The sequence below is a fragment of the Terrapene carolina genome, unplaced genomic scaffold (genome assembly GCF_002925995.2).
Source record: "Terrapene carolina triunguis isolate 2854851 unplaced genomic scaffold, T_m_triunguis-2.0 Scaffold131, whole genome shotgun sequence".
NCBI lineage: Eukaryota > Metazoa > Chordata > Testudines > Emydidae > Terrapene > Terrapene triunguis.
The window spans coordinates 12,685,035-12,704,169 of record NW_020664482.1 but is presented as its reverse complement, the minus strand read 5'-3'; the positions used below and the strand labels follow the sequence as shown (position 1 = coordinate 12,704,169).

The following is a 19,135-nucleotide window of genomic DNA, read 5'->3' as shown; positions in this document are numbered from 1 at the left end:
CCTGTTGCGACACCGCGCTGTGCCCCGGAAGCGGCCAGCAGCAGGTCCGGCTCCTAGACGGGGGGCCACGGGGCTCGGCGCGCTGCTCCCGCTCCGAGCACCAGCTCCACACTCCCATTGGCCGGTTCCCAGCCAATGGAAACTGGGGTGTGTGTGTGTGGGGGGGGATTGTGCCTGCGGCCGACAGCCGCACGGAGCTGCTTGTCGCCTCCGCCTAGGAGCCAGACCTGCTGCTGGCCACTTCCGGGGCGCAGTGCGGTCCACGGTGCCAGGACAGGCAGGAAGCCTGCCTTAGCACCCCCACTGTGCCGCTGACTGGGAGCCACCCGAGATAAGCCCACGCCCCAACCCCGTGCCCCAATCCCGTCCCAGCCCTGAGCCCCCCCAAACCAACAGCCCCTTCCTGTACCCCAAACCCCTCATCCCCGGCCTCAACCCAGAGCCTCTGCTCCAGCCCGGAGCCCCTCCCACACCCCAAACCCCTCATCCCCAGCTCCATTGGGTCACAGGCATCAACAATTTTCTTCAACTGGGTCGCCAGAAAAAAAGTTTGAAAACCACTGTGCTATGGCATACACAAGGTCTTAAGTCAATGCTGCCTGGTTACTCTTTGAACAACCACCACCATTTCCATTAAATAGAAGGAGAGTTGAAAAGTCGCAGAAGCAAATTCATGTCTTTTCTGTCCTTTGTGGCTCATTTGGCATAATACTAAGTGAAAGGGATGGGACAGAGTTTGCTCCTCCAGATGATGTATTCCTCTTGCAGAATTTATAACATGCTCTTTATCCAATGTGCCTGATTTCAGAAGAATAGATTGTTCTACCCTCTCTTCAAAATCTATCAAAATCTTCCCAACCAAAATATGAACAAATACTGTCAAAATATGAGGGACATGCCTAGGTCACTGGTAAAGATTTGCCTCCTGGTCATGCATAGCTAAGTAGTATTGTTTCCTAAGCTCAGTCCAAACCATATGGACTATAAAGTATGCAAAGAGAGAAATACAGAATCATCTCTGAATTCTGCTGGAAGGAAGAGTTGTAATGTCCAATGCATTTTAATGCACTGGTGCAAACAAGAGATCAGCCTACTAGACTAACCAGTTTTTAAAACAGTTTCCTTCTCCCATTTGTGAAGCCCCATTCCGAAAATCCACTTCATTTGAGTACTAGTGTGGGATAGGCTTTGGCCAGTTTGTTCTGTTCATTCTTAAAGGAACACACTGAATAGCTAAAGAATGAATTGACTTCAGCGCAATCAGACTGAATTGCAAGTTGTTAATTCACCAGAACTTGGCTCTGAAATCAGTCACTGTTCCTTTAAATCACTTCTGCAGTCATGCAGGTGTCAGTTATCTGTGAGTGTGGGGCAGGTGCAGGTTAACCTTTGTGTCAGACTGTGTGTCTTTGTCTCAACAGACTCCCTCCCTTCCTACACTGAACTGTACAGTTGAAAACGCACATCCCTCAGTGTCCTATTACTCAAGGCCACAGGTGACTTCTTACAACACTTACTACCACAGCACTCCTCATCTGCCACCATACTCAGCGTATGACTTCCAGGTATGGCACAACAGACAGTAGCATTAAATAGATAAGAATACCCTAGCCTTGGAACCATGAAGATCTCTCTTCCCCAGAAGGCTACCTACAGAGGGTGCTAGAACTTCCCAGCAAACCTAAACCTTGTTCTTGAGCCCTGTATTTAAGTTTCACTAAGGGCATGTCCAGACTGCAGTCACAGAGTGGAGTAGACGTACCCAAACTAGCTTTCATCTGGCTCTACAAGTAATTACCCAGAGTTCCAGGGGGGCTTGTACAGCCCATGCTCAAGTGCACGCTGCCACAGCTTCACTAGATTAAAGCTAGCTCCAGTATGTCTGTGTGAGCTGCCACCACACCCAGTGATTTCAGTATAGACGTACCTTCAGGCAGTATAGCCGAGCCTCTGCCTGCAGCGAAATGTAACAAATTGTGCCTCTTTCAACCCTACTATGACTCAAGGACCTCTTGATGCCCACGGGCAGAGGGCACAGGAGCACCCCGAGGTACAGAGATCCCCTGGGGCTGGTATCTACACTCTAGTCTGCCAAAGAAGGTCTTTAGTGAAAGCCTGCCACGCAAGTAATCATAATCATTGCAAGATGTATGTACGGAAAATATGTGAAGACTTTTGTGTATATATACTAAAAATTATGTTCTTTACGTCTGTTAGTTAAGGCGGGTCACCAGAAGTGGTCTATGTACTCCTGTCAGGCAAGGGGGAAGAGTCACTTATCTCAGTGTCATGGCTGGTCATGTTTAAATTGAGTATTGCACAGTTCGCAGTGGGCGACCATTGACTGAGCAACAGGCTAATCATTAGTATGTGGAGGCAGATGAACCTCTAGTGATTCCTTCAGGCTGAATGGAAAAGCCACCAGCAGGCTTGATCATATGAGAAGGGATCTCAGCTAAACTAGTTTAAAACACTTGGAAAAGGACTTGGGGGTAAACTGTTTTGTAGGAGATAGGGAAATGTCTAGTAAGTGAAGTTTAGGCTCTAGCCTTTGAGTTTGTTTTATGTGGAACCATTTGTTTCTAATATTCTTATTTGCCATCACTTGAATCTCTGTTCTTTGATGATAAACTTATTCTTGTTTTCACTACCTATCTATCTACTTGCTGTGTGTTAAGAGGAGTGGTGAGCCTGAGCTGGCTCTTGCAAGGTGGCGTGAACTGTTCCTTTGGGAGTAGTGAGCCTGAGAGTTCTGCGATTAGACCAGGGATGAAGCACGCCAGAGGGATGCTCAGAGGATTCAGGGGTTGGAGTGTGCCTATTGCTAACTTGTACAGAGAGAGCGAGGCCTGGGGGGACCTGGAAGGCAAGGCTATTGCTGCCCGAGACTGGTGGTTTCAGAGAGCAGCAGGCACAGACAAGACTTCCTCATGCTAAGGCCAGGTGGTAGTGAGGTGCCTCCCAATGCTGGGTAGCCCTGGGAAGTGTCACACGTGCCACGTGCTGTTAAGGGCCAAGCCGAGAGGTCCCTCAGAATAGGTTGTATTAGATCTTCATAATATGATCCTGCATGGTCCTCTATGTCCCTTCCCTATGGCCGGAGTATCCTCCGGGAGCTGTGCCAGGACTCGGAACATTTGTGCTGTTGGGTTTAACAAGTGGATCCTTATTTATGATTAGTATTTTGGTAGCTTTTTTTGATAATTTAAGAAAGAAGCTGCAATTTACGTTTCAAACCTTCCCTTGTCCTCAGTCTTCTCTATTTAGCAATATTCCTCCAGGTTCTGTAGCCCCTCTGATGCTATCCGGTAACACTGACATCAGGAAGATTTTAAAGTGTTGAGTATTCCTAGGCTGAGGATTTTTAAGGCTTGTCACACACACATTCTGTACCAATTTCACTAGATCAGTGCCACCCCCCGGACTGTGGACTTACACCGCTATGAAAGGGCTACCTCAGGATAGCTTATTCCTATACATTTACCAAACTAAACTATACTGACAAGAACCTTTCTAAGGCGCTGTACTGATGAATGTGCTATTCCTAAACTGGGAGAGTTTAATGGGTACAAAACCTGTGTGCAGACCAAAGGGAACGTTTTCACAAACACTGGAGTCCCATTTTCAGAAGTGACTTGGACACCGAGGAGACTCGGTCCCATTGATTTTCAATGAGACTTGAGCTCCTAAGTCACTAAGGGCCTTGGAAATTGTTCCCTCAGACTGTTCCAGTTTCTTATCATCTCTTTCTAGACCCTCCATAACTTTGCCTCTCCCTACTTACCCATCTCTGTCTCTCAGTCCCCTTCTCCCCTGGTGGCAGCCTCAGTGCCCGATTTGTCTGCATGTTCCATGAAATATCTCTGCACCTTCTTCCACACTGCTCCCTCTGCGTGGAATGTGAGGCCACTCCCCCCTCCTCGTTAAATCCCTCCCGAAGGACTGCATGTCTTCTGCTACAAGGAGCTAGCGGCGCCAATTAACTCTTCTGCACAGTCACTCTATCACTTTGACCAGAAAACAAAGAAGCCAACATTTCTAATAGAGCCTGGAATAGAACCCAGGTCTCCTGACTCCGTCTCCTTCCCTAACCACTGGCAAACTCTCTCCAACTTTGTGCACATGTCATCAGCGTGGCTGAGCTGAGTCTTTTTGTTAGTTTTTAGGCACACAAACTTCTAGGGGTTGGGTTGAGATTGTTTCATGCCAGGTGTGAGCCTAGACAGGCTTCTTGTGGTCCATGACAGTCCAATCACTTGAAACGAGCCATTTCCAATGGCAGTGGCAGCAGACCGTTGCCTCTCATCCCATTGTAACAGTCCTAGCACAAATGTAGCAGGCAGGAAACTGTCAGCCTCCGCATGAAAATAGCACCATGCTAGTCATTCACCTTGTGTGTTGGGAAGGGTGGGGGGCAGGGAAGGATCAGCTGGGAAAGGCTCATTCCTACAGTGCTTTGACTTTTGCAGGTAGCAAGCCACGTTTGGTGCTGAAAAGAAAATGCAAATGAGGAGGTTGTTTCATCTCAGCAGCGGCCCATTCCGCCTTTTGTTCCTTTTAGACAGGGAGGAATCAAAAGTGCAGCCCTGTCAGTGGCCTGCTTCATTAATAAAATCCCACGGCTGGCTGGAGCCAAAATAAGCCAGGCCTACTCTACAGCTGCCACAAAGCCGGCTCTCCTCAAAGGCTCCTGGCTGTTGCTAGGCAGCAACACATGGGTGCTTTGTAATGTTTAAAACCCAAGGTTGTGTTCTCTAGCCAATACCACAGCAGCACCCGCCGCGGCTAAGTCACCCCATCTTTCAAACCTCGGAGTTTTGCGGGATTCAAACGGCTGAAACTTGGCAGGGAGGAGGGGCTTGGCCCTAATCGAGAGGTGAGGGAAAGCCGTTTTGCCATCTAAAAGTGTAATCAAAAACAGAAGCCTTTGGTTTCAGAGACTTTTTTGTGGACTCCCACAATCTGCACCACAGGGCTCCAAGCCTGCCTTTAACTCATGGCACAATATTTACACAATAAGCTGTAACAGATCTGTAATAGGGAAGTGAGATAGTCTGTGTGTATATGTGTGTATATATATATATGACCTCCAATATAATTTTTTTTTAATTAAAGCAATTTTCACACAGACAATCTGCCCCAAAAGGCTAACCCCTATCTTCACACCCTATTGCTGCTTACACTTGAGTCGCACAAAGCTATAAATGCTCTTCTCTGACACACAATCAGGACACATGCGCTCATAGTGTCTGCCTTTGCAGCACAATGCAAAGATTTTGTCCTCACCATAAATCACTCTTGGCTCTCAGATTATTGCAAGGTACCAAGTAACTTCATCAGTATACGAGGTGCTTTCCAGGCTGCCCCAAAACATTCACGGTATAAAAGACAAACCAAAAAAAGGGGAGAGGTCCAAGTGGTAATTTGTTATATCTTGGCATATAATACAATTGTATGGTGCTCTGTTCGTTAAATGCTAAAACGTCTAGATTATCCCCAATCCTTCACAACCTCGCCATTATCAACCGGCCATGACCAGTTTCTTACAGATATCTCAGTAGAAGTGGGTCTTTGGAATGGCTCCGACTGCAAAGAGGGGAGCACCCAGAGCAGCCCAGGGAATGGTGGTCATGGATGAAAGCGTAGGGAATCTTGTGGGAGAAATGAATGACTGAAGTGTTGAGGCTTGCTTCATTGTGTCTCATCCCCTCTTCCTAACTGGTTTGTTTGACCTGTTTCTAGACAGATGACATGTTAACAATTTTCTAACAGTGTCAGTATTTTATGGTGGAATGCTTTAAACCCATTGTTTGCTATTTATATGAAGACAATTTTAGGAGTAGAACTTATTTTGGCCATGTGCCCATTTTGTTTTTCCAAATAAAATGCTTACTAAAATAGGAATAAGCCATGCTGCCTTCATCAATTTAAAGGGACACTACTGAGTAGCCTAGGAGAAATATGTAAGTTTTGTGAGACAAATTTGGTTTTACAAAATTGAAGTCGTGTTTCCCCTCCCCCTTAATTCATGTAAAAGCCAAACACACATACAGAAAGATTTGATTCTCGTTTGCAACCTAAACATTACAGCAGCGGTCTAATGTTTGAAAAACAAAGGATGAAATTGACTAGTCTGTGTTAATTGTGTAAGCTTAGTTAAGTGCATTAAGTAAAGAGCAGAAATGATGAAAGGGAAATCAAATTTAACTCTAAGTTTTAACAATCTTAAGCTCTTATCTTGCAAATGGTTACTCAGCTGCTTAACTTGACTTCAGTGGGGCTATTAATTTGAATAAAGTTAAGCATGTGTATAACAAGTGTTTGCAGGATCAAGGTGTAAAATATTAGGAACATCATACTGCTTGATAAAAACGTTTTGGTTTTTTTTAACTGGCCACTCTCCCTTTCAGTGTAGGAGATTAAGAAATGCTTATTTACCTTGTATTCTTTTCAAGCTTGCTATTGACCAAAGTATTTGTGTCTCTTCTGTGCAGCATTCCAGTGTGTTTCCAACCTCCACACCTTCTGGCCTTTCAGATGACCCCCCGTCAATGTCACCATCTCCAAGCTACATGTGGTCCTCCAATGCTCCTCCTCGCTATTCTCCACCATATTTTCCTCCTTTTGAAAAGCCACCACCTTATACACCATAAAGAAAAAAATGTGCTGTTGAAATAATTGTGAACATTTTGTATTTATATTTTATTGGGGTGGGAGAGAACATTACAGAAGACAATATAAAATACTGGATTCTGTTCATTCTTGCAAGACTTATGTAGGGGTTTAACAACTGTGTATAGAGCAAGGATTATTTCATTGATGCTTACTAGTGTCAGTGACTAGCGGGTGACCTAAATTCAGGCCTCTGTTTTACAATATGATTCACAGTAGTCCTTGATTTTTAAGAGGTGCTACCTGGTCAGACTATTGATCGCAGTCTGCCATGCTTCATCTTGAGCTGAGCAGTCACCTGGATAAATATGGAGTGGGGTTAGCCAAAACCAGGAGTTGCCCCAGCCTACTCTTTTGCTCTAAAGGTGCGGGTGCTTGCAAATCAGCTCTGATGTTAATTTTGTTTGGCCTTTCGCTTCCTACTAGATGGACATTGCTGGGCTGTGGAATGTAGTTCACATCTTTCATTGCTTACAGTCTACATCCTTATCAAAGGAAAATCCAAAGAAGAGCATGAGTTTCTTAAAACATAATACAAACTGATGGAAAAATAATTCTATAGGATATGATGTCCTGTAGTAGTCCAACAACTGGAATAGCGCCTGCTGAAAGAGAGAACTGCACTAGCCAGGCTGGCTTGGTTCAGGATGCATCATCAGGTAGGAGGTGTAATATTGAACAGAGTATTGTTAGTCAGAATAATATAAAAGTCACACAGTTTGGGTGGTTGCGTATCAGCAATTGGATTGCAGATATCTCCTAAATAGAAAGATGCAGTTTTCCGTGTTCTGCTAAGCAAAAGCATCCGACACTGTCCACAAGTCATTTCAGCAAAACCATGGGTTTTCCTTCTTTTGGTTGGGAAATTTTTATAGATTGTTTTGAGTCAGCACCCTGTATAAGAACTTTTTAGTGGCTGTATTACAAGCTGCATGTAATGAATTTCCACTATTTGTTCTCAAGATGTAAGTCTCTTGTGGATAAAATTCAACACCACGTAAACGATAGCCTAGGACAAAGTTGATAAGAATTTGCTGTTATTGTTGTGACTTTCTTTTAATCTTCAAATGATAATTGTGCTGATCTAGATTTCATGCAAGTTTTGCATGCATCTTGCATAACAAAAAAGATCCTTATTAAGTGGCACAATGCTCCTTTAAAGTGTGGATATTTGGCAACTTTCAGTTCAGAACCACTCACTCTGAGCATTCCATCTGTTTACTTTGGGGATAAAAATAAGGTATCTGCTTTTTGCTTGTTATACCGAAAAGGCTGGATTCTATTTCAGCTCCTGCACCTAAAGAAGTGTAAACTGTAAGGCTGCACCCATTTACAGCTGTGTCACCTCAATCCAGACAAAATGTAACGGAGAGCAAAATTCGGCTTGTAGAGTTTTATGCTGTTATGTGAGCCACAACGAATCCAGTTGGACTTCAGATTGCAGCATCTTTCTACTTGCAACCTAAGCAAATGTGAGATGGGGTCAGAAAGGAAGATACATGTGGGACCCACGATGTCACTTCCAGAGTACAACCACACTTTAATGTGCTGCTTTTAACCCTGTACATTTGCAAAGCATTTAGGCAGTTTTTTAGACTCATCCTTTCCCTGTCAGATACAAGTCCGTCTAGTCTCAAACTAAAAAGAGAATAAATTGTTCAATCAGAAGCAAATGTAGAACTTCTTTCTGACAACGAAATATTTCTTCTTAGAAAATGGTGGGAGGAGGAGAAATACATGCAAGATACTCACTGGATTTAAAGCAGTAGTGTATGCAGAACATGTTCCAGTAGACACCCCCCCCGACCCCCCATTATATATGGCTTAAAATACAGCTCCCGTAAGTTTGGGCACCAGAAATAAATTAGCACACTAATACCCCTTCTGTTCTAAATTAACCTCACAGCTGTTCAACTCAATCACATCTTTAAAAGAGACTTTGCATGCATATAAAAAAAAAAAGTGACAGCACCCATGGTACAACTCCCTGTGAGAAATATATTGCATAAATGTTTTAAAAAAAAATAGTATTTTACTTCTAGAGCTTTGAAATAAAAGTTACAGTCCTAACCTCACCTGGACAATAGTATACCATTTGTGCCTATCTCTATTAAATAGGGCTACAAGGCATAGGGGTTTTGCAGGTCAGAACTAAGGCGCATTGCACAGTCATGAGGGGAGAAAAATAACGCAGTGCCAGAAAAAGGATCTTTGGAAGCAAGTGTATTGTTAGTACCTTTGGCCTGACAGAAGCAGAAAACCTAAGAAATTGTCAATGCTCTTTTTTCCAAACCTTTGAGCTTTTTATTAATTGTTATATGCTGGTATATTTAAGCAAAAGCTGCATTGCTGCTTTAAATTCATTATAAAAAGGACAACTCAACATTAACATTAAAAGCATCATTGGGATTTTCTGTTCAACTACCTGTTTTCCTTCTGCTTCAACAACAGTATAAACACTGAACATAAATGCAATGTTATGCACTGTATCCATAATGTCTTATGAGAATGTAAAAATTACTACACATGTATCTTTTATTACTTCACAAAAGTAAAATAAAACTCTGTGACTTTTTTAAAATGTTTACAAAGTTGCAGTTTACATTTTAGCAGCTTTTCTGAGTATTAGTGTTGCAACCATTACACTGAAATTCCTTGTATGTAACCAGGAATTACAGAAAAAGCCAAGACAGCATTTGCTATTTTAGGGCCCAGAACTGCCAACCTTACTGGGCATGGTGCTTACTACCCTTGGTAGTCCCAGTGAAGTCACTGAGCCCTGGTTTTGTAAATTGTGTGTTGAAAGAACAAATGTATCCTACGCATTTTATAGTTGTGGTAACTACAGTTCTGCAATCCTTATTCACCTGAATAGTTCCATTGATTTCAGGGGGGTTACACTTATAAGTGCTACCCAGTATGCGCAAGGCTCTGTATCCTTTGTAGTCTGCTACACACAGAGAAATTCTGCTGAAGAACATTAAAATGGAAGACTTTATTTAAAACAGATGTGAATAATGTAATCAGTACAGTATCCCATTCACTTATTTTTATATTAAATTCAATAATTATGCTGGGCTTGATCCTGCACCACTCATGTCAGTGGGAGTTTTGCTGTTGACCCCAGCAGGAGCAAGTCCAATCCCTACATGAATGAGATGTTTTACTAATGTTCCTGATATTTTCTCCCCAAACTGTTTTTGACAAGTTTCTGAGTAGCTATGTTTTTCTTGTCAAATCCTTTCCCCACATCAGTTTTACTATGCTGATTAGCACTTACTCATGCAAATAGTCCCATTGAGTTTATTGGGTCTACTCCAGTAAGTAAGTATTACTTATTAAGGGTTGCAGAATTAGACCCCATTTCAATAATAATTTGTCAACCAAAGTATCAATTATCTCAAGAACTGCAGATGGAAAAATCCCAAACCATAACCAATTAGAGATTAATTTATTTGCAGCTTCATTAAATATGAAGTCGCTGCACCAGGAGTTAACTGAAATACATCAGCTGAATAAGACAACAAGAAGTATACGTTTCTAGACCAGTGCAATCCAATTAGAAGTCAAGCAGAACACAAACTGGCTCAAAATACTTTTAGATGGTGCAGTTTACAATATGCACCGTTGTTCAACTAATTCGCTTAATAAAAGAAACCTCTAAATTGCATAAATTTTTTTGAGAATTCACTGCTACCTTAAAAAGTCCTACAGGAGACAATTATCAACATTCACTCATCTAAAGCTGTGTTTCTCAACCTTCTTGATCCCAGGAATTGGTTTGCTGCCTTCCTAAATTGTCTGGGAGACCTCAGGGGTGGGCGCTGGTCCACAAACCGGTCGCCGAGAAACACAAAGTGTCTCAGAAAAGTGGATTGCCCTTGAAAAGAAACATTCTGCACATCTCTAGAATTAAAACTTTTTATTTTTGCCATAGAAAGCTCTAAGAACTAATATCAATTATCGGTTAATGAAAAGTAGAACACAACTTTAAAAACTATGTTAAGGAAAAGACTGTACAAGTATATACATTACAGTATTGGTAAAAATGAACAATGTTTCACACAGAACAGTTGATAGGTAACAGCTGTAGAACCCAATGTTCAATGTATACAGTTGTCAGCTTTTGCATCTTTGTATAAGCTGCATGCCTTAACAGTACAAAATAAATAAGCAACCTATCAATTTTGTTATCTCCGTATTTGTTTTATTTATATATTGGAATGCTGTGGTATGAATTCCCATAGGAGCCACACAGTGAGGACTCTTAGCCATCATTCTTACATTTTGTAGCAGATCAAAGTTAACTTTTATATTTGTAAAATGATGGTTAGGTTTGCTACGGGATCTCTGCTGAATGTTATAATAATATTTATATAAATGCATGTTCAGATTCAATTAGTGTAAATCCAATTTTTTTTTCCAGAGTCAATTTCTTAATATTTACAAAATGTTTTGGATTAAGTCAAACCGGAAGGTAATGATAAAGATTTAAAAAAAACAAAACAAAAACAAAACCCACCCTAAGTATAAGAGCCAGAAATCTAAATATAAAAAACTATTGCCCCATAAAGAGTTTAAAAGAAGGGGTCTAACATGTTTCCAATCCAATAAATACTGGAAGTGAAGTTTAAAAAAAAGTTTATTTTACATGACCTCTGGACTCTGGATATCGACGCTCACTTCCAAGGAAAATAGAAGACAGAGACACATGCAGGCCCGAGTCTTCTGGCAAAACGACACCTTTTGAACCACTAATTTTCCAGTTTTTTTTTTCTAAAGAGACACCTTAGTAGGCACAGTTTAACTTAAGGTTTAAACCTTATCAGCAGCAAATATTGATAGCCATTCTTATTGGATATATATTTTGCAAGGCAAGCTTAATTCCAGATGTGTCACACTAGGTTAATTTAGAATATACCCTCAATGTTTTTCATGATATGAAGTTTTTATCTAGTACACAGTTAGGTAAGTCAGTACAACCTGTGCTATTATAGGCAATCAATATTTATTTCTTTGAAAGGATTGTGTGTAACTGCTGAAATGCCATCAATGAAACTCAAACAACATTCAACCTATCACATTTTAAAATATTCCCCTGATGCCCAAAGAGCAATTTTTATAAACATCTACACAAAATCAACCTATTTTATGATTTTGACAATGCACATAGTTTTGAATTAAATCCTAGTTCCTAATTTTAAAAGGGTAAATTTACAATATAAAAACATTTAGACATATTGTGTTCTTAGCCTAGAAAACAGAAGTGCTGCATACTATACCTAGTAGCTAAACAAATTCTCTTTTCCTCTTCCCATTATTACAAATACTGATTTCTGGTACCCGTTAATTATAGCTTTAATTATATTTGAACCATTTACCTTGAAATAGAACTTATCTTTCTGGAAATTTAAGATTGACGGTCATAAGGTGAAGAAATGTTGGTCTGAACATGAAATAAATGTTTTTTCTTAAAACATGAATATGAGAAGAAAAATCCTAAACTGTGATTTAGGTAAGAGATTTAATGAAAGGTTACTGATAACTAACACTATGCACAACAATTCTTTTCAGTCATCTATAAACCTCTGTTTAATTTTCATCTTACCATTTACAAAAATTCAACAAGTTACTAAATCAGAAATGCTAGACTATGTGACTGTGCTGATAGTACTGAAAGTAAACTAGCATTTCTTGTTCTAGTTGAACTTTTACTAAACTATTTTCCAAGTGCCTAAATATGTGCCAATTGCATGGGAAAGGAGGGATATTATTAAAACTGAAAATGAATATTGATATGCCTATGCCATGGAACCTATATAAACACATTTAAAAAAAAACAAACTTGATTATTGATTTAGTCCTCCTGACAGCAACCCTTCCCATTGGGAAAAGTTTTCAGTACTTCATTAAAAATCTAGCTAAACAGGCCTGTAAAATCTGTAGTAGTCTCAGCTACAGAGCTGAGGCATCATTTACATTACTTCTCGGTTTCAGGAAGCATATTCTGCAGTCTTCTGCTAGGAAAAGTATTATAAAAATGTTTTAAATATCTGATCGAAGCCTTTTGCCATAATGAACAAAACAGGAAAGCAGCAACTCATTCTGAATAATCAGCATACTCTTTAATAATAAGAAGGTCTGACATTATTCCTCAGGATTTTAAAAACATGCTGCAGAACTTGATCTTTCTCTTCAATGTTCTTTTTCGTCAATATCGTAGTTTGATATTTTTCCCCACTGCAAAAAAGAATAAAATATAATGGTCCAGCCACTGAATACTCTGCTTACCATATTGACACATATAAATAAATCTTGTTCAGTTTAACCCAAACTGAATTTTTCTTATCAGTATGAACATTTTCACAAAGAATTGGTTCATTTTGACCAGAAAAACAAAACTAAGATGCTGGTTCAAAAATACACTGCTCCAAACTAATGGATCAGTTAGTTTGGACCCTTGCAGTTATACGCTATTCAGAGTTAATGTATGAGCAGTGGGATTTTTTAAAATTATGCCATATCCAAGAGGCTATGCTGAACATCTTATTGTGGTCTTGGTGTTAACATCTAAAGAGAATTCAGCATTAAAGTGCTAACATGAAAGAAAAAGTTTATGTAATAAATGTTTCAAGGTAGGGGAAATACCCCAATTGTAGAAGAAAAACAATGTTTCAAATTATTTAAGGAAACTGTACCTTGTCAAGCTATAACTTTCCTTTTTTTTTTTTTAAATGAAAATTAATGAACTAGAAAAAACACTGACAGCTCCTTGGAAATATCTTATTCTGTATTCAAGTAAACTTTCAGATGAATTGCTACTACAAATGACTTGCAGCTACAAATAATCCATCTAAATGCTACCCTTTGATGACTTGGTAGAACAAGTAAACTTGTTTTCACTTTAACAATTTGTTTTACAATATTTTTAGCAGTTCATTTGAAACAGTTGCACCTTTTCTATACTGAAGCTTTTTCAGCACTTAAAGCATTTCAGTAAGACTCTGGTATTACAAACTCAAATTCAGTACTACCCTCGGATAGATTTTGTTTAAAAATTGATTCACTTCCCTGCTGAATGAAAATATCATCCCAGGTCATTGGCTTGGTTGGAGGATTAGAAGTTGTTCCTTCAGCATCATCTTTTCCTGCACCAACACGATAAACAAGTCCATCCTCATTTATTACAGGTATACTGCTTGAACGATCAGTAATATATGCATATTGTCTGATCTGTAAAGACCTGCAAGGATGCAAACGATAAAGCTTGGTATCTCCAGAAGGGTCTTGACTATGAACTGATCTTATATGTGAAGCCATAACCTGATAATTGATGAAAGATTTCCCACATGTCAAGCATTGGTACCTTCGCTCACCAGTGTGGTGAATTTCATGTTTTGTACGGTATTCTGCAAGAGGGAAAACTTTTTCACAGTATCGACATGGATACTTCTTCTCCCAGGAATGAACGTTAAAGTGTCTCCGCAAACTTGTCAGACATACATAGGATCTCTTGCATACAATACAAATGTAGTAGACCCTTCCATCCACTATGAGCTCATAGTGATCATCGTGTTTTAGCTTCATGCGTTTTCTGTTTGCAGGATCATCACCAGATGTTCTAGGCATCTCGTCAAGTTTGACTTCTCCTTCATCTGGATCATCTTTTACAGGAATTACTATGTCATATGTATCTTCACCAATATTTGCATAAACCTTACAACCCGTTGACAAGCCTTCTATTTCAGTAGCTGTATCTAAAGTTATGATCTTTTGACCTTCCATCACATGTTTTGATGCTACACCCACAGAAGGATCCTTGTTGCTTCCAGTAAGAACGTCTGAGATTTTTATTTTAAACTCCCCAGGTTTGGAAGATGGTTCCTGTGGAAAAGTAACAACCTGTTTTTTCTGTACACCTGATCCTTCAAACGCCGCTACTTTGGGGGGAGAAGATTGCTGAACCAAAGAGCTGCTACTGACTGAACCTGGACTAGATGAGCTAATGATATCATCATCTTCCACATCCTCCTCCTCTTCTTCTTCCTCATCAACAGCATTTGTTTCCATTTCAGCTAAAGACTCATTATTAGATGGCTGTTGGTTCTCCCCAAGCAAATTAATGGTAGGAGACACGTGTTGTTGATGTGAGGAACTGACACTTAGTGATGAATTAAGTTGAGACTGATTTAGCAAAATGATGTTGGGAGTCAAATGCTTTGGAGTTGAAGAGTCAAGTGATTCAGCACTAGTTTGTGTTTGGTTTGGACTTGGTTGGTTGGCAGAGGAAGTGAGTTTTTGAGTTGCTGCAATACTAGTTAGAGGGAGAGATCCACCAGTGCTACAGGACGTTTGGTCAGAAACCGCAGCAGGATTTGGGCAAGGCTGGCTCTGTGCCACTGCACCGGTCTCTGGAGAACGCTCTTTCGCAGGCACAATTTCAGAGCAAAAGATGACATCATCATCGTCGTCTGAATCACTCACTGTAATTTTTGTAGTTTCATATTCTTCACCATGTAAGGAAAATGATTCTGTTATAACAGGCATCCCACCAATTACGTGTTGACTCACATGTTTTGTTGGGGATATTTGTGTTTCAAGACTCTCTTGATCTGAGCTAGAAGGTAAAGTTTCTGAAGTACCATCCTGGATGCCACCAGATAGGCTTTTTACTTGTGACAGAGGTACACCCAGTTCTGCTATAAATTTAACTCCTAGTAATTGCCCTGATTTAATCAACTCATCAAGTAAGTCTGATCGAACTCGGATTATTTTTGAGCTATATATATAGTTGAGTATTTCTGCAAAAATCTCTGCTCTTATAAAGCTCAGTTCCACCACTTGCCCAGCAACTGAGAAAAGCTGGTGAAAATACGTGCTAGAAGCAGAAAGAACATTTCTGTGGGCTCGAAATTTCCGGTCCTCCACGATGACAGTAACGTCACAAAAAAGTCCATGGTCACGTTGTTCATTCAAAGACTGGAGTAGCATACCAGAGTACTGGGTGTCTGTTGCAGAAATCAGTTTTTTTCCCTCCATTCCTTCAGAAAGAAAAGTAAAAAGAACCATGTTAGTTTACAGAATTTATAACATTTTCAGCTGCAGTACAGAATCCTCACATTCAGAATTTTTTGTTTTCCCCCCGTCCAAACTAAGTCTTATTTCTGAAGCATTGTCTACACTTAAAATTTATACCAGCATAGCTATGTCAGTCAAGGGTGTGAAAAAAACCACACCCCGACCAACATACCTATGTTGACAAAACCCCAGTGTAGGCACAGCTACCAACGTCATCTGGGGAGGTGGTGTTCCTACAGTGACAGAAAAACTCTGTCAGAGTATGCTGCCACTACACTAGAGGGCTACTCATAGCTATATACCAGTATAGGTTTAGCAGTGTAGACAAAGTCTGATTCCCACTGATAAACGGTCCATATACTGTATTGCTTGTAAGTTTAATGATTTCTGCTACTTGTTCTCCATAGCTGTAAATACTGTATATCCAAAGGTCTGTGTTCAATAAAATGAGAGACTCAACTGAGTAATAACCAACAAAGTGTTAGCTGGAGACACCATTAACTTAAGGTCAATGTCAGATCAACATAATCAAGATTTAGGCTCTGCAAAGCTAAAGTTAAAAAAAAAAAGAAATTAAAAAAATAAACTAAAAAAAATGTTTCACATGTAAATATAAGCAACCATACAAAATTGTCCTGAGTTAATTACAAGCCCAGCTAACAAAATTATGCATGTGCGCTTTACCACAGTGACTGATGCTAATGAAAAAGATATGGATACTTTACTCCCTGTCCAAAAAATAAAAAAACAAAAAACTTACTTGCCCCTTGTGAGCAGAAATTTGCAAGGCTACCCTACAATGTTTGCAACCCAGATACTGCAGCATTATGCTAATGAAGGAGAGCCAGAAAGTGAAATCAACAGGTCTATTTTCATCTCCCAATACAATATTTCAGTACAGTGCAAAACCATTAGTACAGTGAAAAGGAAAGAAGCTATTTTAAATGATTTTATAAATTAAAAACACAGTTGGCAAGGAAACAAATTTAATGTCAATTTTTACCCTCTCAGGTCCCTTTACATAGAGAGAATGTCATTTTAGAAGTGGGTTTATTTTAGATAAAATATTAGATATTAATTACAAACATCAAACTACTTAAAATGGGAGGTGATCGACTGTTTATCACTATAAAATATTGATAATTACTGACCCAATGTTAAGCAAATTTCATGTTCCTTCTTCACTGTAGGTCACTTTGCAGACAATTACATAGTAATTTCTTTTTCAAAAGAATTAGCACAAAAATAAGTACTGTAACTTTAGAATGCTACTTCTTTGGAGAAGAAAATGTAGATATCAAACAACTTTACTTCAAAGCTACTAAATATAACTTGGCTTTCCAAAAATTAGTTGGCTTGCAAGTAATATTGTAGCATTATCAGGACTATTATTATGACATCTTGTTTTTATTGCAAAAAGAAATAGGAACTTTTTGGTTTAAAAACAATACTAATTAAATATTAATTATTTCCTTTTATGGTGTCAAGCAATTTCAAAAGAACACAAAAGATACTAACCCTTAAAAATGGGTAAACTCTGAGCACTCTGCCAACAACCTCAGCCTCTTAATTGTGGGAATTCAAACACTTATGTTTTAAATAAAAATCTCTACATGTCAATGGAGCGAAAGGTTCAGTTGCCTCCTCCCTGCTCAGAGTGCAATTTAAGCAATACAAACAGAAAGAATCAAATACACTGTGGTTTGTCTGTCTAGATAGCTACTGCAACAAGAATCAGCCCTGGGGAAGAACCAAGGGCTGCAACACAACCATTTTGAAAGAGGAGTGGAGGGGGGGGGAAACCCAGTAGGAAACAAACATGGGGGATTAGACTATGTATTAACTGAAAACCCCTTTTCAATAGTCCCATCAAGAAATATTAATAATGCCTTGCCAATAAGTCTTTATAATATAAAATATTCTTAAAATGCAGGTGATGCAAGTATCATGGAGGCAAGGAAAGACTTCAAGGTTAAGGAGCAGATGATTAGTAGGGGAGCAGCTTGCTAGACTTCCACATGCAGGAGCGTGCATGTTTGATTGCATTGTTGTGCCTTCCAGGAGTGGCAGCATGAGAGGACAGGACACAGAAGGAGATAAGTAGTAAAACTCTCAGATGTTAGGGTACTGCAGGTGTGTGAGCAAAGAGGGAGTGTGAAGGTTGCAGGCAGCAGCATGAAAAGGGCGAGGACAACAATGCATGGTAATGGTGGCAGATGAAGGGGGGGAGCAGCTGCATGGGATGGGGTGGGGATTGTTGTGCCTGGAAGCAATATGGGGAAATAAAAAGACACCTCAAACTAGCAGATTAGGGAGACAACTGCTTTAGCAGGGGAGGTGGGAAGACACACCTCCGTGAATATTAACTAGAAGATTAAACAGGGGGTTGAACTTTTGTTCCTTATAGCAAGAAGGGTGGGAATGCTGTGTATAGTATTAACTAGTTGAGGATTAAGGGGGATTTGTATTTATACAGGAACTGTAGAGGGGAGGTAAGGCAGAGCATATAAGGAGAGCTGCACTGTTGTCACTTTTCAAAGGGGAAGTGTGTGCACTTTAATTACAGAAGACTAGAAGGCTGAGCTTGGGGAACTGTGGGTGCCATATTGTCGGACTAAGTATAGGGGTGGATACAGGAGAGCTGCTATGATTCAAGGGGATTGTGGCCCCGATAGTGGGGCAATATGAGGATGTATTCCCCACAATCACTGTTCCAATACGCAACCCCATTTCTGACTTCAATATTAAGCCTTAAGTAAGAGGGTTGGGGGTTAGATATTGGAGGCTGGATATCACAGGTATACGGAGTATGTGGGGGAGCTGGTAACTGAGGGAGCTGTACATGGGGTGTTTATATAAGGCTGTGAGGCTGGAGGCCAGATATTGGGAGCCAGGCGAAATATTGTGAGGAGAGTATTGGAGGCTGGAAGTTTGGGTAGTAGGGACTAGACATGGGGTATGTATGGGGCTGGACAGGGAAGGGACAGTGAGGTGAGCTATTGGGGGGCTGGGTAGGAAGTGTATAGGGGCAGCTGGGGACACAATGGCATACAGGGGGGATATTGAGGGGCTGGGTAGGGGCATGAGGTGGGATTTAGGTGGGACACAGAGCACTGGATAGGAATGGTGCGGTGGGTTCTAGGTGGAGGGTTGGGGGTGGGGCATGTGAGGCTGGGTAAGAACAGTAAGGTAGGGTATGGGAGAGGGCAGACAGATGGGTTTTAAGTGGGGGAAGAGTGAGGACAGGGAGGTGGGATCTAGATGGGGCCTGGGAGGCTGGAGACAGGGGGAGGGCAGGGAGGTGGGATCTAGGCAGGGCAGGGGGGGTTGGGTAAGAGCAGTGAGGTTGGATCTGTGGGGGGCTGGGGTAGGCACATGAGGCTGG

The 19,135-nt window shown here is 40.6% G+C and overlaps 2 protein-coding genes across 4 annotated transcripts in view; one reads left to right on the top strand and one right to left on the bottom strand.

Annotated features, from left to right (window-relative positions):
* Nucleotides 1–7,360, top strand: part of TMEM255A (transmembrane protein 255A) — a 54,157-nt gene extending 46,797 nt beyond the window's left edge. For both annotated transcript variants that reach the window (XM_026653095.2, XM_026653094.2), the window contains exons 8-9: nt 1,422–1,565; nt 6,495–7,360. In XM_026653095.2, the coding sequence (XP_026508880.1) occupies nt 1,422–1,565; nt 6,495–6,653 (303 nt within the window). In that variant the 3' untranslated portion in view covers nt 6,654–7,360. The remainder of the gene's footprint in view (nt 1–1,421; nt 1,566–6,494) is intronic.
* A 3,380-nt stretch (nt 7,361–10,740) lies between these two features.
* Nucleotides 10,741–19,135, bottom strand: part of ZBTB33 (zinc finger and BTB domain containing 33) — an 18,623-nt gene continuing 10,228 nt past the window's right edge. Inside the window, exons 2-3 of one of the 2 annotated variants that reach the window (XM_024195337.3) lie at nt 14,039–15,713; nt 10,741–13,915 (exon numbers count right to left, since the gene is read on the bottom strand). In XM_024195337.3, coding sequence (XP_024051105.2) covers nt 13,666–13,915; nt 14,039–15,713 — 1,925 coding nt within the window. In that variant the 3' untranslated portion in view covers nt 10,741–13,665. Of the gene's footprint in view, nt 15,714–19,135 lie in introns of both variants that reach the window. The other variant, XM_024195321.3, reaches the window with a different exon arrangement.